Below are 17,500 nucleotides of genomic sequence, written 5' to 3' on the forward strand. Positions count from 1 at the left end.
CGTCGTGTTCACAGACGAGTGAGTGATTTATGGGTTTGCAGACTGGAGCTGCTCTGGATGCCTCAGCACTTGAGATGCTAAGAGCCCTCTGGGCCACCATACAGGCGTGGCACCCCATTACATTGCTCCCAGCGTCCAGGAGTGGAGGACTCGGGTATGCGCGAGTGTTAAAGAGACCAGACGAGGAGCTGAGTGTTTCTGCTCCTGCAGGAGAACACGCACCCATCCCCTCTGTGTGCAAAACGAGTGCGTTTCAATCTGCAATGAAAATGAGATTTGTCTCCTTTGGTTACAGTGATTCATTGTGGATGGCTGAATGAGAGAGAGAAGAGGCTTACCTGATGTGTGTGTGTGGGGGGGGGTGTGATGAATTCAGCCTGTCCTCCCAGGCCCAGATGGGTCGTGATATTAGCAGGCAGTGTTCTCCGCCCCGTACACACATGCACCCCACACACTCCCCCCTCACCCAGTCCTTCCACACAAGACAAATGGGGCCTCCAGCATTGCCCATCTGGCCACCGCTGAATTTCACGCTCAGCTTAAAACAATACAGCAGGTTCCTGAGCTGCTCTGTGTGTAATTGAATCTGTCTTCAGTTTTTAAGCGAAAACTCTGTCTGCCCCACTCATCCTCCCACACTTCCTCAAGAAGAGACCCTGTGTGGGTTTATGTCCTCACATGCAGCTGCGCATCCCAGTTAGCTCAGCGTTAGCTCAGTTAGCTCAACGTTGGCTCAGAGTTGGCTCAGAGTTGGCTCAGTTTACCTCTGTGATGGCTCAGTTACACCACTCTTAGTGCAGTTCAAAACAGCTGCTTTACTCCCTGGCAGACGCCACGCTTGTGTTTATGATAGCAAGGCTCTGGCGTTAAACACACTGCCTGCTAACGCCCTCCATCCAAACTCTTAGACACAATAATTTCTTGCCCACTGTGCCTTCACTGTATGTGTGTTTGTGTGTGTGAATGTCTGCAGCTGCACCAGAGAGACAGATTAAACCCCTCTGTATTACCCAGGGGAAGTAAAGAATAAATCACCACCTGATAAACGTTCATGGTGGTGGTGTGTAGGGTTGGGCTTTATTGGGGAGGAGGAGGGTCCAGTCAGGACAGGCCTGACCAGCAGAAGACCGGTTGAGATTTACAGAGCTGTTAAAGGGACCAGCTTGCGCACTCACTCCCCTGGCTGCTTTATAAGCAAGCACGCTAATCAAAGCTAAATGCTTTTTTACAAGCTGCCCACCAATAAGAGATTTTAAAGCTTTATGGTCTCTGCTCTGATGGCAGGCCAGCAAGTGGCCACCCAGCCGCCCATCTGTCTGTCAGGCGTGCTGGATGGCACTTGCTCTCTCTTTGGCTTTACACACGGTCAAGCACTAAGCTATGGACACCACTGACAAACACTTTTTTCCTTTGAGGTTTATTGTTATTAAACTTATAATTGGATGATTATTTATTATTATTATTATTATTAGCTCAAAAAATTTTTAATAGATGTGTACCACATTGACATACCGACCAGTTTTCCTCCACTGCGTGACCCAGACGTTTTCTCAGTCGTTGCATTGCCCTGGCATGTGAACTGCTCTCCTGCCCCCACTTGGCATTATGGGAGCTGGAGTTCATAAACGACGTCCCCTCCTTTTTAATGACTCTTTCCTGATTTACAGCATGCTCTCTGAGAGGCTAGCGTGCACGCTCGTATGGCCGACGCGGCGGCGTAATAAATGCTGTTAGCGGGCCCAGTGCTAATCGCAGGGAGTGGGCCGGAGAGAAGGGTGGCGTGGGGGTGGATCGATGCCCTCGATCAGCGTACCGTCTGGTCGGGAAATGAGAGGATCGCCATAAACGCCTCACCCAGCTCCTCACGACACAGCCAATGGCAGCCATATTGATTTAGTTATTGCGAGTTGATGCGCTGTGGACAGTGTTAAATGTACATTCACCACACCTCACATCTTCATCTGGACATCGTTAGTGAGGACACACAACGAAGAGGAGGAAGATCTGGGCAGTGGACTCTGAGTCCTGACTCTGAGTCAGATATTATGGAAATCTCCAAAAACCCTTCACAAAAAGCCTTGTTGATTACAATTTAAAAATCTCTATTAAAACCGTTTGAATTTATTTTGTAAGAATGTTTTGGCCTGTTTCGGACTGCAGTACATCTGAGTCACTGTCCCCGTCCCCCCACAGGATCACAGAGGACTCTGCGGGAACCACAATGGATGCGCTGAAGGCCCGTATCCGTGAGCTGGAGAAACAGATCCTCCGTGGGGACAGATACAAGTGTCTCATCTGCATGGTAAGAGCACTTGCGTAGCCACTAGCCTGCTACCATCGCGACGCTCGCTCCCTGCGCTAGCTTAGCAAACGTGGGATGTCCTGACCAACGGACACGTGGCCGGCGGACGCGCGTTTTGTGGTGGTGTTCGGGCTCACGTGGTGAACATTCACCTGTTGAGAGAATCTCGCTGATGTCATCAGTAGTGAGACTCAGAAAGCTGAGTAGATCCAGCGCTGTGTCCAGATTCTGCCATTTCTATATTTTGCGGTAGGAATTCGCTCTTCTGTTTTGTGGCTTCGTTTAGTGGCCCTGTTCTGTTTGTGTGGCTGTTGAGTTTTCAGCTCTGAACCACGAGGACACGCTGTGAACTAAAGCAACCAGTCAGGGTTCTTCTTCTACAGGCTGACCTTACGTGGGCAGATACACCACCACCGTTAGAGTTTTACAGGCCAGGTTTAGGGGTCTTCACTCTGATACTCACAGCTTTGCTGGCCTTCACCAGTGTAGCTCTACTGCCACCTGCTGTTCAAGTTGGCTACTGCTGGCCTCGCAATACTATAGCTTGCTTTTCTAATAAAGAATACACGTGGGCCTACAGGTCCAGTGTGAGTTTCTCCACAAAGCGCAACAGAAGCTGTCTCTGCCGCTGGTGCCCCGCCCCTCCTGTGTGTGGCGTGGCCGGTGTGCACATGTTCGCGTTGTGTTGTGTTGCGTGCGCTTTGCGACGGGCGCGCTCTCGTTCTCAGCGGCGCTCTCGCGTGTCCCTCCCCGCAGGGGAAGCGCTTCCCAGCAGGGCCGGACAGCGCAAGCGGGGGCGTGGCCAGGCGCGGGGGCCCAGAGGCTCCGCCCCCGGGCTCCGGCTGCCGTTTGTACGGAGGCTTCTTCCCGGGCAGCGGTGGGACTAGCAGACTGCTGCCCCTCCGTAGGGTAAGGGATCACTGTGCCCCGCCCCCAATCCACCCATGCCCCTGGCTCCGCCCCTGGCTCCGCCCCATGGCCTCGCCCCACCACGACCTACTCAAGCACGCACGTACATGCACGCACACACACCCTTCCTGTAGCATCCCCTCACTGCTTGCCTGTCCCACATGCTGTCTCTCTCCGCTGTTCCGTTTGGGTGTGTCCCTATCACTGGGCGGGTCCTCACTGGGGCTTTGTGTTGAATGGTGTTTCTGACTGATGTTTTGGGTCTGGTGTCTTATCACTGCTCTCTCTCTCTCTCTCTCTCTCTCTCTCTCTCTCAGGACTCGTACACTGCTCCCCTCACCTCCATCCAGTGTTGGCATGTCCACTGTGAAGAGTGTTGGCTTCGGACCCTGGTGAGAACACCACCCTCCTGAAACCCAGCTGGTCTCCTAGCAACGGCATGGAACACTTGTCCATCACACGTTCCTCTCACCTGCTGGGACAACGTCTGTTGGGTGGGGTCAGGCCCTTGGAAGGGTGATGACCGTCTGTGATGACCATCGCTGTACTCTAGTTTTAGCCGATTGAATCAGCGTGGGCGGTCCACCATGAGGGAGTTTTCTGATTGGCTAGAAATGAAATGATGAGATAATGTGGAGTTTGTCATCACGCTGTTGCTTGGCTAATATTATATGTTGTTACATGGAAAGTAGTTTTGTTGTGCTAACTATCTAACATTTGTCATTACCGTGACGTTACTGTATGCAATTTAATGGAAGGAAGGAGCTGAAAAAAGTGGTAGTTACTCAGAACTGTGTCTCCGTTAGAACTCAGTATCCTGGTTAGAACTCAGTATCCTGGTTAGAACTCAGTATCCTGGTTAGAACTCAGTATCCTGGTTAGAACTGTGTCTCCGTTAGAACTCAGTATCCTGGTTAGAACTCAGTATCCTGGTTAGAACTCAGTATCCTGGTTAGAACTGTGTCTCCGTTAGAACTCAGTATCCTGGTTAGAACTCAGTATCCTGGTTAGAACTGTGTCTCCGTTAGAACTCAGTATCCTGGTTAGAACTCAGTATCCTGGTTAGAACTCAGTATCCTGGTTAGAACTGTGTCTCCGTTAGAACTCAGTATCCTGGTTAGAACTCAGTATCCTGGTTAGAACTCAGTATCCTGGTTAGAACTCAGTATCCTGGTTAGAACTGTGTCTCCGTTAGAACTCAGTATCCTGGTTAGAACTCAGTATCCTGGTTAGAACTGTGTCTCCGTTAGAACTCAGTATCCTGGTTAGAACTCAGTATCCTGGTTAGAACTGTGTCTCCGTTAGAACTCAGTATCCTGGTTAGAACTCAGTATCCTGGTTAGAACTCAGTATCCTGGTTAGAACTGTGTCTCCGTTAGAACTCAGTATCCTGGTTAGAACTCAGTATCCTGGTTAGAACTCAGTATCCTGGTTAGAACTGTGTCTCCGTTAGAACTCAGTATCCTGGTTAGAACTCAGTATCCTGGTTAGAACTCAGTATCCTGGTTAGAACTCAGTATCCTGGTTAGAACTGTGTCTCCGTTAGAACTCAGTATCCTGGTTAGAACTCAGTATCCTGGTTAGAACTCAGTATCCTGGTTAGAACTGTGTCTCCGTTAGAACTCAGTATCCTGGTTAGAACTCAGTATCCTGGTTAGAACTCAGTATCCTGGTTAGAACTCAGTATCCTGGTTAGAACTCAGTACATTCGCTAGAAGAAACCCGTGCCTCAGGAAGCAGCCGTTTCACTGAGATTTTCTTTGCCAGACTCGGTGACTGTGGCTTCTCAGCCACAGTCTGTTGGGTTCTTCAGTGTCTCTGACCTTCAGTGAGTCTGCTGATGGCTCTCACTGCTAATGTTCAGCTGTGTACACTATCTTATACACACACACACATACACACACACGCTTATACACACACACACACACACGCTTATACACACACACGCACACACACACGCATACACACACACGCACACACACACGCTTATACACACGCACGCACACACACACACACGCTTATACACACACATACACACACACGCTTATACACACACACACACGCTTATACACACACACACACGCTTATACACACACACACACACACACACGCTTATACACACACACGCACACACACGCTTATACACACACACACACACACACACGCTTATACACACACACGCATACACACACACGCACACACACACGCTTATACACACACACACGCACACGCACGCACACACACACACACGCTTATACACACGCACGCACACACACACACACACGCTTATACACACACGCACACACATACACACACACACGCTTATACACACACGCACACACATACACACACACACGCTTATACACACACACGCACACACATACACACACACGCTTATACACACACACACACGCTTATACACACACACACACGCTTATACACACACACGCACACACATACACACACACGCTTATACACACACACGCACACACACACACACGCTTATACACACACACGCACACACACACACACGCTTATACACACGCACGCACACACACACACACGCTTATACACACGCGCACGCACACACACACACGCGCACGCACACACACACACGCTTATACACACGCACACACACACACGCTTATACACACACGCACACACATACACACACACACGCTTATACACACACACGCACACATACACACACACGCTTATACACACACACGCTTATACACACACACACACGCTTATACACACACACGCTTATACACACACACACACACGCTTATACACACACGCTTATACACACACACACACACGCTTATACACACACACGCATACACACACACGCTTATACACACACACGCACACACACACACACGCATACACACACACGCTTATACACACACACACACACACACGCTTATACACACACACGCACACACATACACACACACGCTTATACACACACACGCTTATACACTCACACGCGCTTATACACACACACGCGCTTATACACACACACACACACATGCATACACACACACGCTTATACGTGCACACACACACGCTTATACACACACACGCTTATACACACGCACACACACACACACGCTTATATACACACACAAGCACGCACACATACACACACACACACACGCATACACACACACACGCATACACACACACACACACACACGCATACACACACACGCTTATACACGCACACACACACAAGCACGCACGCACACACACACAAGCACGCACGCACGCACACATACACACACACACACACACACACACGCATACACACACACAAGCACGCACGCACGCACACATACACACACACACAAGCACTAACGCACGCACGCACACACACATACACACACACACGCGCACACACACACACACATCCCTGCCTCCTCTATGCTCTAAGCTGGTTTGGACTGCTCCCCTTGGGGCAGGATCTGGTCCTGTTGTGCTGCTTTATAAGGAAGTAGTTAATAAAGTCTCACCGTGCCCTGGTCCTTCTGTTAAATCATCTTACACAAAACGCTGACCAAGGCAAAGACCAGAGGGATCAGAGGGGTGTGCGTGTGTGTGCGCGCAGGATTTAAACCGTTTCCTGAAGATGGCACTAAAGAAGCATTTTGTAGCTCCTTCCCAGAAAGTCAACACAACTGGGTTTGTTCTAGCTCCGCCCACACAAGGCCAGCAGGCCACGCCCTGCAAACACCCATTAAACTCCACTTATCTCCATGGCAGAACACGGAGCAGAGATCCAGGTTTCGATAGGCAGAGACTCTGGTACAGGTAGAGCAGTCTGAGTCTGGCGGTCACACAAGCACATCTAATATGACTGAAGTGGGTGTAGACCGAGCCTCAGCTATCCTGACGGAGTCTTTTACTGTGAGACCGGCTCAGCATCTCAGAGCACTGGATCTGTGTGAGAGGTTACGTGGATGTCAGAGCTGAGGTGCAGATCCTCTTTACACACCTGCGTGAGGGTCAGCGTATGAGCCAGACACTCACCTGCGTTTGCTCCTGTCTGGGACGCACTCCTGCTCTCCCCAATCTATAAACTTCTCCCGTGTCTGGGATCTCGATAAACACTCCTCAGAGCCTTCAGTGGTGGGTCTGTGTGTGTGTGTGTGTGTGTGTGTGTGTGTGTGTGTGTGTGTGTGTGTGTGTGTGTGTGTGTGCGCGCGGTGGTAATAGACATTCCTCACACTTGTGCCATTCCTCACACTGTACAGACAGTCCTGTGTATTCCTGGTAGCAGCACATAACAGCTGTCATCTGGTCTGACTGGGAAAGTCTGACACTTCACCTCTACTGGTCTGAGTAGTGCGCTTCAGTCTCCTACATCACTCTTAATGAGTGTGTGTGTGTGTGTGTTTATGGGGAAAGGTCCAGGTTCTGACTGCCAGGCTGGGCTGTATGCAGACCACACACACACACACACTATATTATACAAAACTGTGAAGTCATTCACATGATTAGCCACTTTTCATGGCGGTCTTGTACACACAGCTCACGGACAGCACACACCGACGGTACACCGCTCTCAGACGTTACGCAACACTCACAGAGCAGAACAGCTTACAGATGGTGTGCACCACTCACAGACTAAAACAGCTCACAGACAGCAGAACAGCTCACAGATGGTGTGCACAGCTCACAGACTAAAACAGCTCACAGACAGTAGAACAGCTCACAGACAGTAGAACAGCTCACAGATGGCACACACCGCTCACGCTCTCGTGTTCCCTCTTCCAACAGGGAAACAAGAAGCTCTGTCCACAGTGTAACACCATCACGTCTCCCGGGGACCTCCGGCGGGTTTACCTGTGAGCACGCCGTCCTGCCTCCATCCTTCACGTCTCCGTTTCACTCTGGTGGATTTCAGTCGCCCCCGGCCCCGCCCCCGGCCCCGCCCCCTCCGACACAGCTGAGCTCTCCTGCCTCACTTGGACTGGCGAGGACTTCGTCCCAGACTTCACGGCGAAACATCTCAGCGAAGACCTCGTGTCTCCACAGCTGGCTTGCGATGTCGCCCCCTTCTGGCTGACTAAGCGTGGTGCGGGTCCAAACCACCACCCGCCTGCCTGAGGCTCTTCCTCGCTGTGATGGAGCTCCCTCCACCTGCTTGACTGCTGTTGTCACGTGTGAGCACATGTGTGCGGGACCCCCCCCAACCCCCCACCCCCCACAGGCACTCAATAATAAACAAATAGTTAACAGTACTGGTTAATGGCTCCGCCCCCTTTTTTAACAGTACTAGTTAATGGCCCCGCCCTTTTTTTAACAGTACTAGTTAACGGCCCCGCCCCTTTGACTTTAGCTGTGTCTCGGTATTTTTGAGTTTTAACCCTTTCCTTCTCTTTGTGGTGTTCTAGTGAATTCAGCCAAATTCAGTGGACCAGTGCAAACACACAAATGTATTATAGTCTATGTATGTTTACAGTGTTGTGAATAAATGACAGAGAAACACACTTGTACACACACACACACACACACACACACACACACACACACAGGAGGCACGCAGGTGACAACACATAGACATACTCGCAGAAGTATATATTGATGAAGTTTTAGTTGGGGTGGGTTTGGGAGGGGGGCTGTGTTTCAACCCTTGTGTAAAAGAAATCCCTCTGTATTTTTAAACATGTTGTCTTGAGGTTCAAGTTGTATTTCATTGTACAGGAAGAAATGTAAGTAATAATATTAATAATGAACTACTCAAGCTAGGCTTTAAAGAGTTAGACTGGACTTTTCCAATATACAGTATAAACTGTAGATTCAGATCTGACGCAGGGAGAGTGTGTTGCTCACCTGTTTTTGAGAGAACCAGAAAGACTGGTAATACTTTCAGTGATGAAACTCTCAGAGGATTCAAATGGCTTGTTATTACTTCATATTGGTGTAAGATTGGTACATGCTGACCCCAGACCAGGTGTAATTCTCTTCTTCCGCTCAGATGTGGACTCGTGTGAATGTGAGAAATTGAATCGCTTTGACCGCCCTCCTTTCAGGGACACGTTCGGCTTGTTTCGGTCCCACACTGAAGATAATTGCTTTATTTTTCATTTTTGTTTTAAATTTGTTTTGGTCTGGTTTTCTTCCTGCAAGAGGACGGGTCAGTCAGGACCGGCGCGCTCCTTGGGCGTCCCACCTCCACGCGCTCCAGGAGTCACATGGTGTGCTTTTGTATTTGTAAAATTGTATTCTGTGATTTTTCTGTATTGATGTAAGCAAAAAAAAAAAAAAAAAGCGGAAAAAAGGAATTGCAGGAAGGAAAGACGTGATCCCAGTGCCACAATAAAGGTGAAGTGCTGTTTGGTTAGAACTTCATATACATGTTCTCTTCTTTTGCTCTGTTAGCGGAGAGCACAGCATCCGTCCTGCTCTGCTGCAGCTCTGTAAATATCCCCAGCTGTGAGATGCTGGCAGGTTGACAACCATGACAGGAAGTGAGCACGCTTCCTAAAGACAGCGGGGTTCTTAACGAGCCTCTTGTGGAGCCTAAAGGACATCCCGCCCTTCTCCTGTCTCCTTTCAAATCCTGATGCAAAAAAAATAATTCAGCCCCAGAAATGGAAAATTGCACAAAATGATTGTGTGACCTGATGTGTCTTGTATAATTCTTGAGAAAATGGTACGTGTCTTACCCGTTTGTAAAATTTGACAGTAATTAAATGATTATACATCTGAACCAGCCATCCTGTACGTGCTCATTCCCAGATCCATGCGTTCACAGGTGCCTTTAACCTTAAGGGGTTTTGCTCCGATTTCAGGTCCACAAAACAGTTTTAGCATGACTACTAATAAAGGGCGGGGAAGAGTTTGCTGTCCGCATCATACTGATATCGCAGGAGTTCTTTCATTCTCTTTCTGGTTGTGAGTTTTCCTTTACAGATTATAATTACAGATCTGTAATTATTAACCAATGTTTATGGAACTGGTCCCCTACATGACAGTAATATAAACTCCAGAGCTCATGACTGATTAAAGCAGGATCTGGAGTTAGGACACTAGGAGAGGCACGCCACTCACTGGAGCATTGTGGTTAATGTATTGTGAGATGTTCAGAACCAGTAGCTCAGCACTACAGGAACGGACTTCCAGTGGTCTGAGTGGGGAGTTCATCACCTTCTTGCCTAAGAGGTGAGACGTCACTGCAGAGGTCACACTGCCCTCTGGAATGATGTATAATTACTGTTCACCTGGCGCAAGGTGAACGCAGCCTCAGCTGGTGATTACGCATATCTGGCTGTGGCAGTAATTGGGTGGAGGGGCGGGACCAGTCACATGCTTCACCTCTCCACCCAATTACTGCCACAGCCAGATATGCATAATCACCAGCTGAGTGCTCACTCGGAGTCTGGACACCGAACTATTCCGTCCTGCACTACGCCTCCTGGTCCCCGGCTCCGGCCTGCGTGGACGCTGTGATGGCGCAGTAACGACAACACCGCACCCACGGTACAGATGTCACATGGGAGTCTCCTCTGAACGGCCACGTAGCACAGTCTCTCCGTGGAGCTGTTGAAATGCAACTCACGCACTAACGCTTCTCCTCCAGAAATAGTTCAGTCATGTTTCAGCAATTCAATGTACATGCATTAGTTCAACTTGGATAATTGGATGCAGAGTTTGTAATTTAATCCACAGTGAAGGGCTGTTGGTCACAGAGCAGCGGAAGCACTGTATGGCACATTTTACTGATCCACGTATTATAGAAATTTGGTAGTGAAATGTATTCATTTCCTGTTTTGTGAGTAATTGCGTGTGTGGAATGAGTGTCACTAAAGCCTCCTGTAGCTGTCAGTGTGCTGAGAGGCTCCTGGTGTAGCTAATCTGATGATTGCAGCCTTGCTAAATTGCTTTCATATCCACCAATGCTTAAGAGGTCTCAGAATGACATTATGAGGATTTAGCGGAGACGATGTTACCTCAACAAGTCACAGCAAATTTGTGTGTGTGCACGTGCGTGCGTGCGTGCACGCATGCATGCGCGCCTGTGTGTTTACTGGAGTACTATCCTCCTCCATCTGTGTGATGAGGTGCCAACACTGGGAACCTGTAGACTTCAGAATGATGGTGCACGTGTGGTTATCTCAGCCTCCATCACCAATGTCCACGTGCTGCTGTGTCTAAACGCATGAAAGTCTCATCCGCTCGCGCTTCCGTCTGGGGGGGGCACAGCCTCACCCACGTGACACCGCACTGGGTTGACTCTCGCACTCGGTGTTTTCTTGGAAATTGACAGCGACGGATTTCAAAAATGGAAATGGGTGTGTCGTGCTTCAACGTGTCTGAGACTGACATTCCAACTTTGCGCTACTTTACTTCCTGTAAGGAGGGAAGTCAGACGAGACTCACACGAGGAACGAAAGTGAGACGCAGCTGCTTCGTGAAAGCAAAACACTTCAGTATCATTTCACATCAAGCGTGCATCTGACTACCGCGTGTTGTTTCTCTAGTGACAGGCTGCTGTGAGCTGCTCCATCTGTCGCGGGCACTGACGGAGTCGCGTTTACAACCTCAAACCAGACTCGGCACCCCGGGTGCGCCATGCACGTGATCCCGGAGCCTGACGGCAGAGTCCTCGCTGCTGCGCGTGAGCGGGCAGGCCGTGTAGGGGCCCAGCCTTCGTCTGCACGCGCTCCGCGGGCACGGTGGCAGACCCGGTTACTGAGACTTAGTGAAAGCTGTCCAGGCTTATCGCTGTGTTCTTTAAATGTCCACGATGCTACACAAACATTCCAAAATGGGAGAGAAATATTTTAACAGCAAATGTGCACTGAAAAGAGAGAATGAGGGATCTGTAATAACTACACACATACAGATCGCTCGAGCCCCCGCGCTGGTTCCCCCGTGTGCTCCTGAACGTGCTCGTGCAGGTGTGGGTGAGAAAGCCACGCGGATCCAGGTTTGGTCTCCATGGAGACCACGTTTCGCTCCAAACGCTCCTAGCGCCTCGAGGCTGTGTTTGTAGCAACAGTTTCTACCAGATTTCAGGCCTTCTAATATAGTCTTCAGCTTGCATCTTATACAGTTTTCAATAATATAGATAATCTGATGTAAATAAAAGTAGTGAAAAAGTAATGAATCTATCTTTACTCCCTCGCGTACCAAACCTTTGTCTGCTTTCATACTGCCGGTTATATTGTGTATGAATATGTATGTGCCAAATAAAACTGAACTTTACGACGTCATTAACCACATACGAGGCTCCTGATAATTCTTGATTATTCAGTGTGTAAAACATCGGGGTGAATATTCTGTATTATGCGCGGATTTTACGATGCATCTGTCTAACACCGAAACATACAGGACATGAGCAGGACACGCTCTGCTGTTCGTGGACGTGCTACAGGACGATTGGAGGGTTACAGTAAACGACATTAACCACACGAGGGCGGTAAAGACCAGCCTACCTAACGGACTGGATCGCTCTTTTTTATTATAGTTACACGCAACATGATATGCATGTCTTGAGATATGTACTGACTCACATTTATAAGGAAAATGTAGTTTTTGAATATCATTTTCTATGATTTAAGTTATACAAAAGAGTGAATGAACTGTTTTTTCTCTCTGAAAATGTTGCATGATGTACAAAATCCAACGATACTGAATTGAGTTACGATTTACTATACAGTCAGATTACCCAGAATAACTGTGTACACGCACACACATACCAGTAACTATACACACACACACACACACACACATACCCATAACCAGTAACCATACACACACACACACGCACACACACACATACACATAACCAGTAACCACACACAAATGTGATCAGCACACAAATTGCACAAACTACACACACAAGAATAGGTTTGAGCCCTCGCTCTGTTCTGAGATGCTCCTCCGTTATTGGAGGTGTTTGATCTAGCCCACTCTGAAGCTCACCTTTCATCTCCCTTCTGCCTCGGGCCTCTCATTAGTCTAGTGTGTGTGTGTGTGTGTGTGTGTGTGTGTGTGTGTGTGTGAGTGTTCTTGTCCAGTACTGTCAGTATCTCTTTGCACACCTAAGCTAAGACACAGGAGTGTGTGGTGTTGGTGTGCAGCGCGTTCCTCACCCTCCTGACACGCACTGGCGTTCTAACAGCATGAGTACACCAACACGGCAAAACTGTTGTTTAAGTTCATGTTATGTTTGTGGTGTCATTGGTGACATGGTGTTCTGAACACAAACGTGTGTAACTTAGGCCCTGGGACAATATTAAACACTCCGGCTCCTTTAATGTCAACTGCCATAAACAGCATGGATGTTTTCTACACTGAGAGCATGCAGAGTGTGTAGTCCACATGCTGGAAGATCTGAATGAATTCAGAAGAACTGCTGCCATCATTTCCTCTGATTGAGAGCCAGGAACTGTATCCTCCTTTATGGACAACCTGTAACTCAACTGTAACGTGTGTGTGTGTGTGTGTATGTTTGTGCATGTATGTGTATATATGTTTGTGCATGTGTGTGTGTGTGTGTGTGTATGTTTGTGCATGCGCGTGTATGTGTTTGTGTGTGTTTGTGCATGCGTGTGTGTGTTTGTGTTTGTGCATGCGTATGTGTATGTGTGTGTGTGTGTGTGTGTGTGTGTGTGTGTGTCTGTGTGACCTGAGAACGTTGAGCTCCTCCTTCCTCTCTCCCACAGTATTACAGTGCTAATATTGTTTTCTATTACAGGGCTAATATTGTTTTATCCAAATCACTGGCCTTCTGCGTTTATCCCCCTCAGCACACAGGCACCTACGACTGTTTGATTAGCTTACACACTGTGCACAGTACGCACATTCAAACAAGCAGCTTATGCTGACCTCCCTCCCCCCATCTCTCCCTCTCTTCCTCTCTCTCTCTCTCTCTCTCTCTCTCTCTCTCTCTCTCTCTGCACTCTTTGTTTAACAGCATGACTTTTAAATAGCCTGCAGGGACGTAGCAAAGGGATTGTTTGGTGTTCTGACTCTTTCGCGAGCACTGCACCCTCACTGCAGTAACGTGTCCCCTACAGAGCATGGAGATGTTGGCCTAACTGAGTCGTAATCTACTCTGCTTCACTAATCTGCCATAATCTCTTGGGTGGACTGCAGTGTGTTTAAGGGTTAGAGACAGCCGTGGGGGCTGAGACAGTTACAAACAGGAGCAAACAAACTCTTACACTCAGAGACACAGCGGCACAATGCGTTGTTAAAGAAGGCTTCAGTCTGGCACAAAATGCTACACTGCTAATCACGATAAACCAACAGATGGAGAATCTCCTTGTTGTGATAAGCCAGTGTAGGCGCATGAGCACACTAAGCTCATAATGACTGCATGCAAATGAATCGATGAGCACCGAGGCTGGAGACATTTTGGTTGGGTGCTGCTATTAAGGGTAAATCATTTTCAAAAATGTATTCTTGGGCTCTTAAGATGAAAACAAATCCAGCCAATGTTTGTATGGGTGCAGTGTTGGTTTGGACTGGTGCTTCACTTTAATTCCCAGCGTGGCAGCGTCTCGTTATCGGGGAAGAGCAGGCTTCCCCTCAACTGTGGAGTGCTGTGTTCTTCTCCGCCTGCTGGCTGTGGTGATCTGTTAAGCAGTCTTGCTTCAGGTGAAACAGAACCTTGGCATGTCACAAGACCAGCAAGGCCACTTTGCTGACAGAGCACATGAAAGTGTGTGTAGCATGCAGGGACAAACCTTCTAGACAGATGAAACAGCAGGCTGGGCCATGACTGCCAGTAGAACTGAATCACTGTGCTTCGTCATGACAACGCTACACACACCTACCTGGGCTGAGTCACACACTTACCTGGGCTGAACCCTTCTGAACTGGCATGACACAGTGCAGTAACTGTGCAGAAAAACAGCTGATCGTGTGTAGTTCTGCCAACATGGATACAACATGGATGTAACATAGATGTAAAATTGATGTTACGGATATAACATAGATGTCATGTCTATGTTTGGCTGTAATTCTCTTTGATAAACACACTGTTTTCTTTGTAATTTTACATTTATTACTTCATTTCAGATTGAATGTGTTGCCGTAGAAAAAAAAAAAAAAAACAGGCAGAACTGTTTCTGCCCAAATCCTAGGGAAAGTTCAACTTAGCTGTGGATGAGAATGGCCTTGCCATTCCTATTGGTCAGAAATCAAACCCACCCTGCATCGAAAGCCCCACAGGACTTTTGCAGATCCTGGTTTTCCCAGAATAGACAGCAGCTCATTAAGTAAGAATCCAGAGAGTGAGTATCTTTATAGGAAAGTGCAGGGTCTGGGCCCTGCAGACAGCTGCATGCAGACCGGCTCCGCGTTATCACACAGCAGTGCAGTGATCCGTACAGTCAACACGGACTGAGCCAGGAAGCTGTTTGCTTTGCCCATCCGTCACCCCTGCGGGGGGCAGCCATTGTTACCTGTGATGTATGGCTCACTCTGTTCTGTCTGGGGGACACACGGCGACAGAGACACGGAGATGGAGACACAGAGACAGAGACACGGCGAAGGAAACACGGCGACGGAGACACGGAGACGGAGACACGGCGAAGGAGACACGGAGACGGAGACACGGAGACGGAGACACGGCAAAGGAAACACGGAGACGGAGACACGGAGATGGAGATGGAGACACGGCAACACGGAGACACGGAGACGGAGACACGGCGACACGGAGACGGAGACACGGCGACATGCCATCGTCTCTCACACAGTCAGACACACTTTTGTACATTTTGCTCTTTCTGTTATTCTGTCACTTTTTTCACACATTGTGGGGCTGTATGAGTACATGATATCCACTAGAGGGCAGCAGACACATCAGGCCGTTCCCATACCCGGTTAAGGTCTGGATGGGGCAGGTGGTTCTTATGAAAAAGAGAAATTAATTTTGTATTGAGCACCATAATAAGTATGTTTCTCACTGGTAATCATGGCACCATTTTAATTAAATATAATTAACATTTTTATTTAGTTTTTTGTTTTTAACCTGTAGGAACAAGGTCTGTTCAGTAAGATCGGAACCCCTGCTAATGTTCTGCACGTCAGTCCGGTGGCGCAGCTCATGTCAGTCTGGTCGCGTGGTTCACGTGGTTCACGTGGTTCACGTCAGTCCGGTCGCGTGGTTCACGTCAGTCTGGTCGCGTGGTTCACGTGGTTCACGTCAGTCCGGTCGCGTGGTTCACGTGGTTCACGTGGTTCACGTCAGTCTGGGCGCGTGGTTCACGTGGTTCACGTCAGTCCGGTCGCGTGGTTCACGTCAGTCCAGTCGTGCAGTTCGCGTCAGCCTGGTCACACGGTTCACGTGGCGCACGTCACTCAGGTTGTTGCGCTGCAGTAGCAGGTGTATGAGAAGATGATTCGCGCCTTTCCAACCACAGCATGAGGCCTCGGGGCAGATGTGACTCATGTGCAAACAGCCCATTTGCAGGACCGGTTTCAAACCCACTATAATGGTGTCCTCCAACCATCTGTGTCGTGGCTTTCCGTCCTGTCTCTCTATCCCCTGACCTGCAGGGTTATGCTCTCTTACTGGAGAGGTGAACTCTGCAGGGTAAACGCTGAACTGGGCAGGAAATACAGGGCACCAGGATCTACTACAGGAACCAGCATCATCCATACTGCCTTTGTGTGTGTGTGTGTTGGGTTAGGGCAGAAGGGAGGGTGTGTCACCACCCTGAGTCCTCGTCCACCTGAGTCACTGTTGTCCAGCACTGTCAAATGCACCTTATCTGGGTCTATCAGTGTGTGTGTGTGTCACAGGAGTGTGTGGTGTTGGTGTGCAGCGCATTCCTCACCCTCCTGACACGCACTGGCGTTCTAATAGCATGAGTACACCAACACGGCAAAACTGTTATTTAAGTTCATGTTATGTTTGTGGTGTCAGTGGTGACATGGTGTTCTGAACACAAAACTTCCATTAGGCCCTGGGACAATATTAAACACACCCCCCACTCACACATTTAAATGTCCTTCTTCTGATGAGAGCCAAGGACTATATTGTTCTTTGTGGAAAGCAACCTGTAACTCTGCTCTCTCTCACCGAGTATGTGTGTGTGTGAGTTTGTGTGTGTGTGTGTGTGTGTGTGTAGGATTTTGATGTGGTTGTGTACAATAGGCGATTTAGAGGTTTCCTGTCTCAGAGTGTCATGTGCTTCTACCTCAGGCCATCGTCCTTCAGAAGTCTTTGTGGTTCTCTCTAGCACACTGGAAACTATACTTCCCAAAGCTCCTTTATGTCACCCGTTGAATGCTGGGATTGCTCTCCTTTGTGCTGTGATT

The 17,500-nt window shown here is 48.8% G+C and overlaps 1 protein-coding gene across 5 annotated transcripts in view; it reads left to right on the top strand.

Annotated features, from left to right (window-relative positions):
* Positions 1–9,932, top strand: part of rnf220a (ring finger protein 220a) — a 128,690-nt gene extending 118,758 nt beyond the window's left edge. For 3 of the 5 annotated variants that reach the window (XM_035536277.1, XM_035536278.1, XM_035536279.1), the window contains 3 exons: positions 2,194–2,302; positions 3,529–3,603; positions 7,997–9,932. In XM_035536277.1, coding sequence (XP_035392170.1) covers positions 2,194–2,302; positions 3,529–3,603; positions 7,997–8,068 — 256 coding nt within the window. In that variant the 3' untranslated portion in view covers positions 8,069–9,932. Of the gene's footprint in view, positions 1–2,193; positions 2,303–3,058; positions 3,212–3,528; positions 3,604–7,996 lie in introns of all 5 variants that reach the window. The other 2 variants (XM_035536275.1, XM_035536276.1) reach the window with 1 other exon arrangement.
* The last annotated feature ends 7,568 nt before the right edge of the window (positions 9,933–17,500 follow it).

This window comes from Electrophorus electricus, chromosome 18, assembly GCF_013358815.1.
Source record: "Electrophorus electricus isolate fEleEle1 chromosome 18, fEleEle1.pri, whole genome shotgun sequence".
Lineage (NCBI taxonomy): Eukaryota > Metazoa > Chordata > Actinopteri > Gymnotiformes > Gymnotidae > Electrophorus > Electrophorus electricus.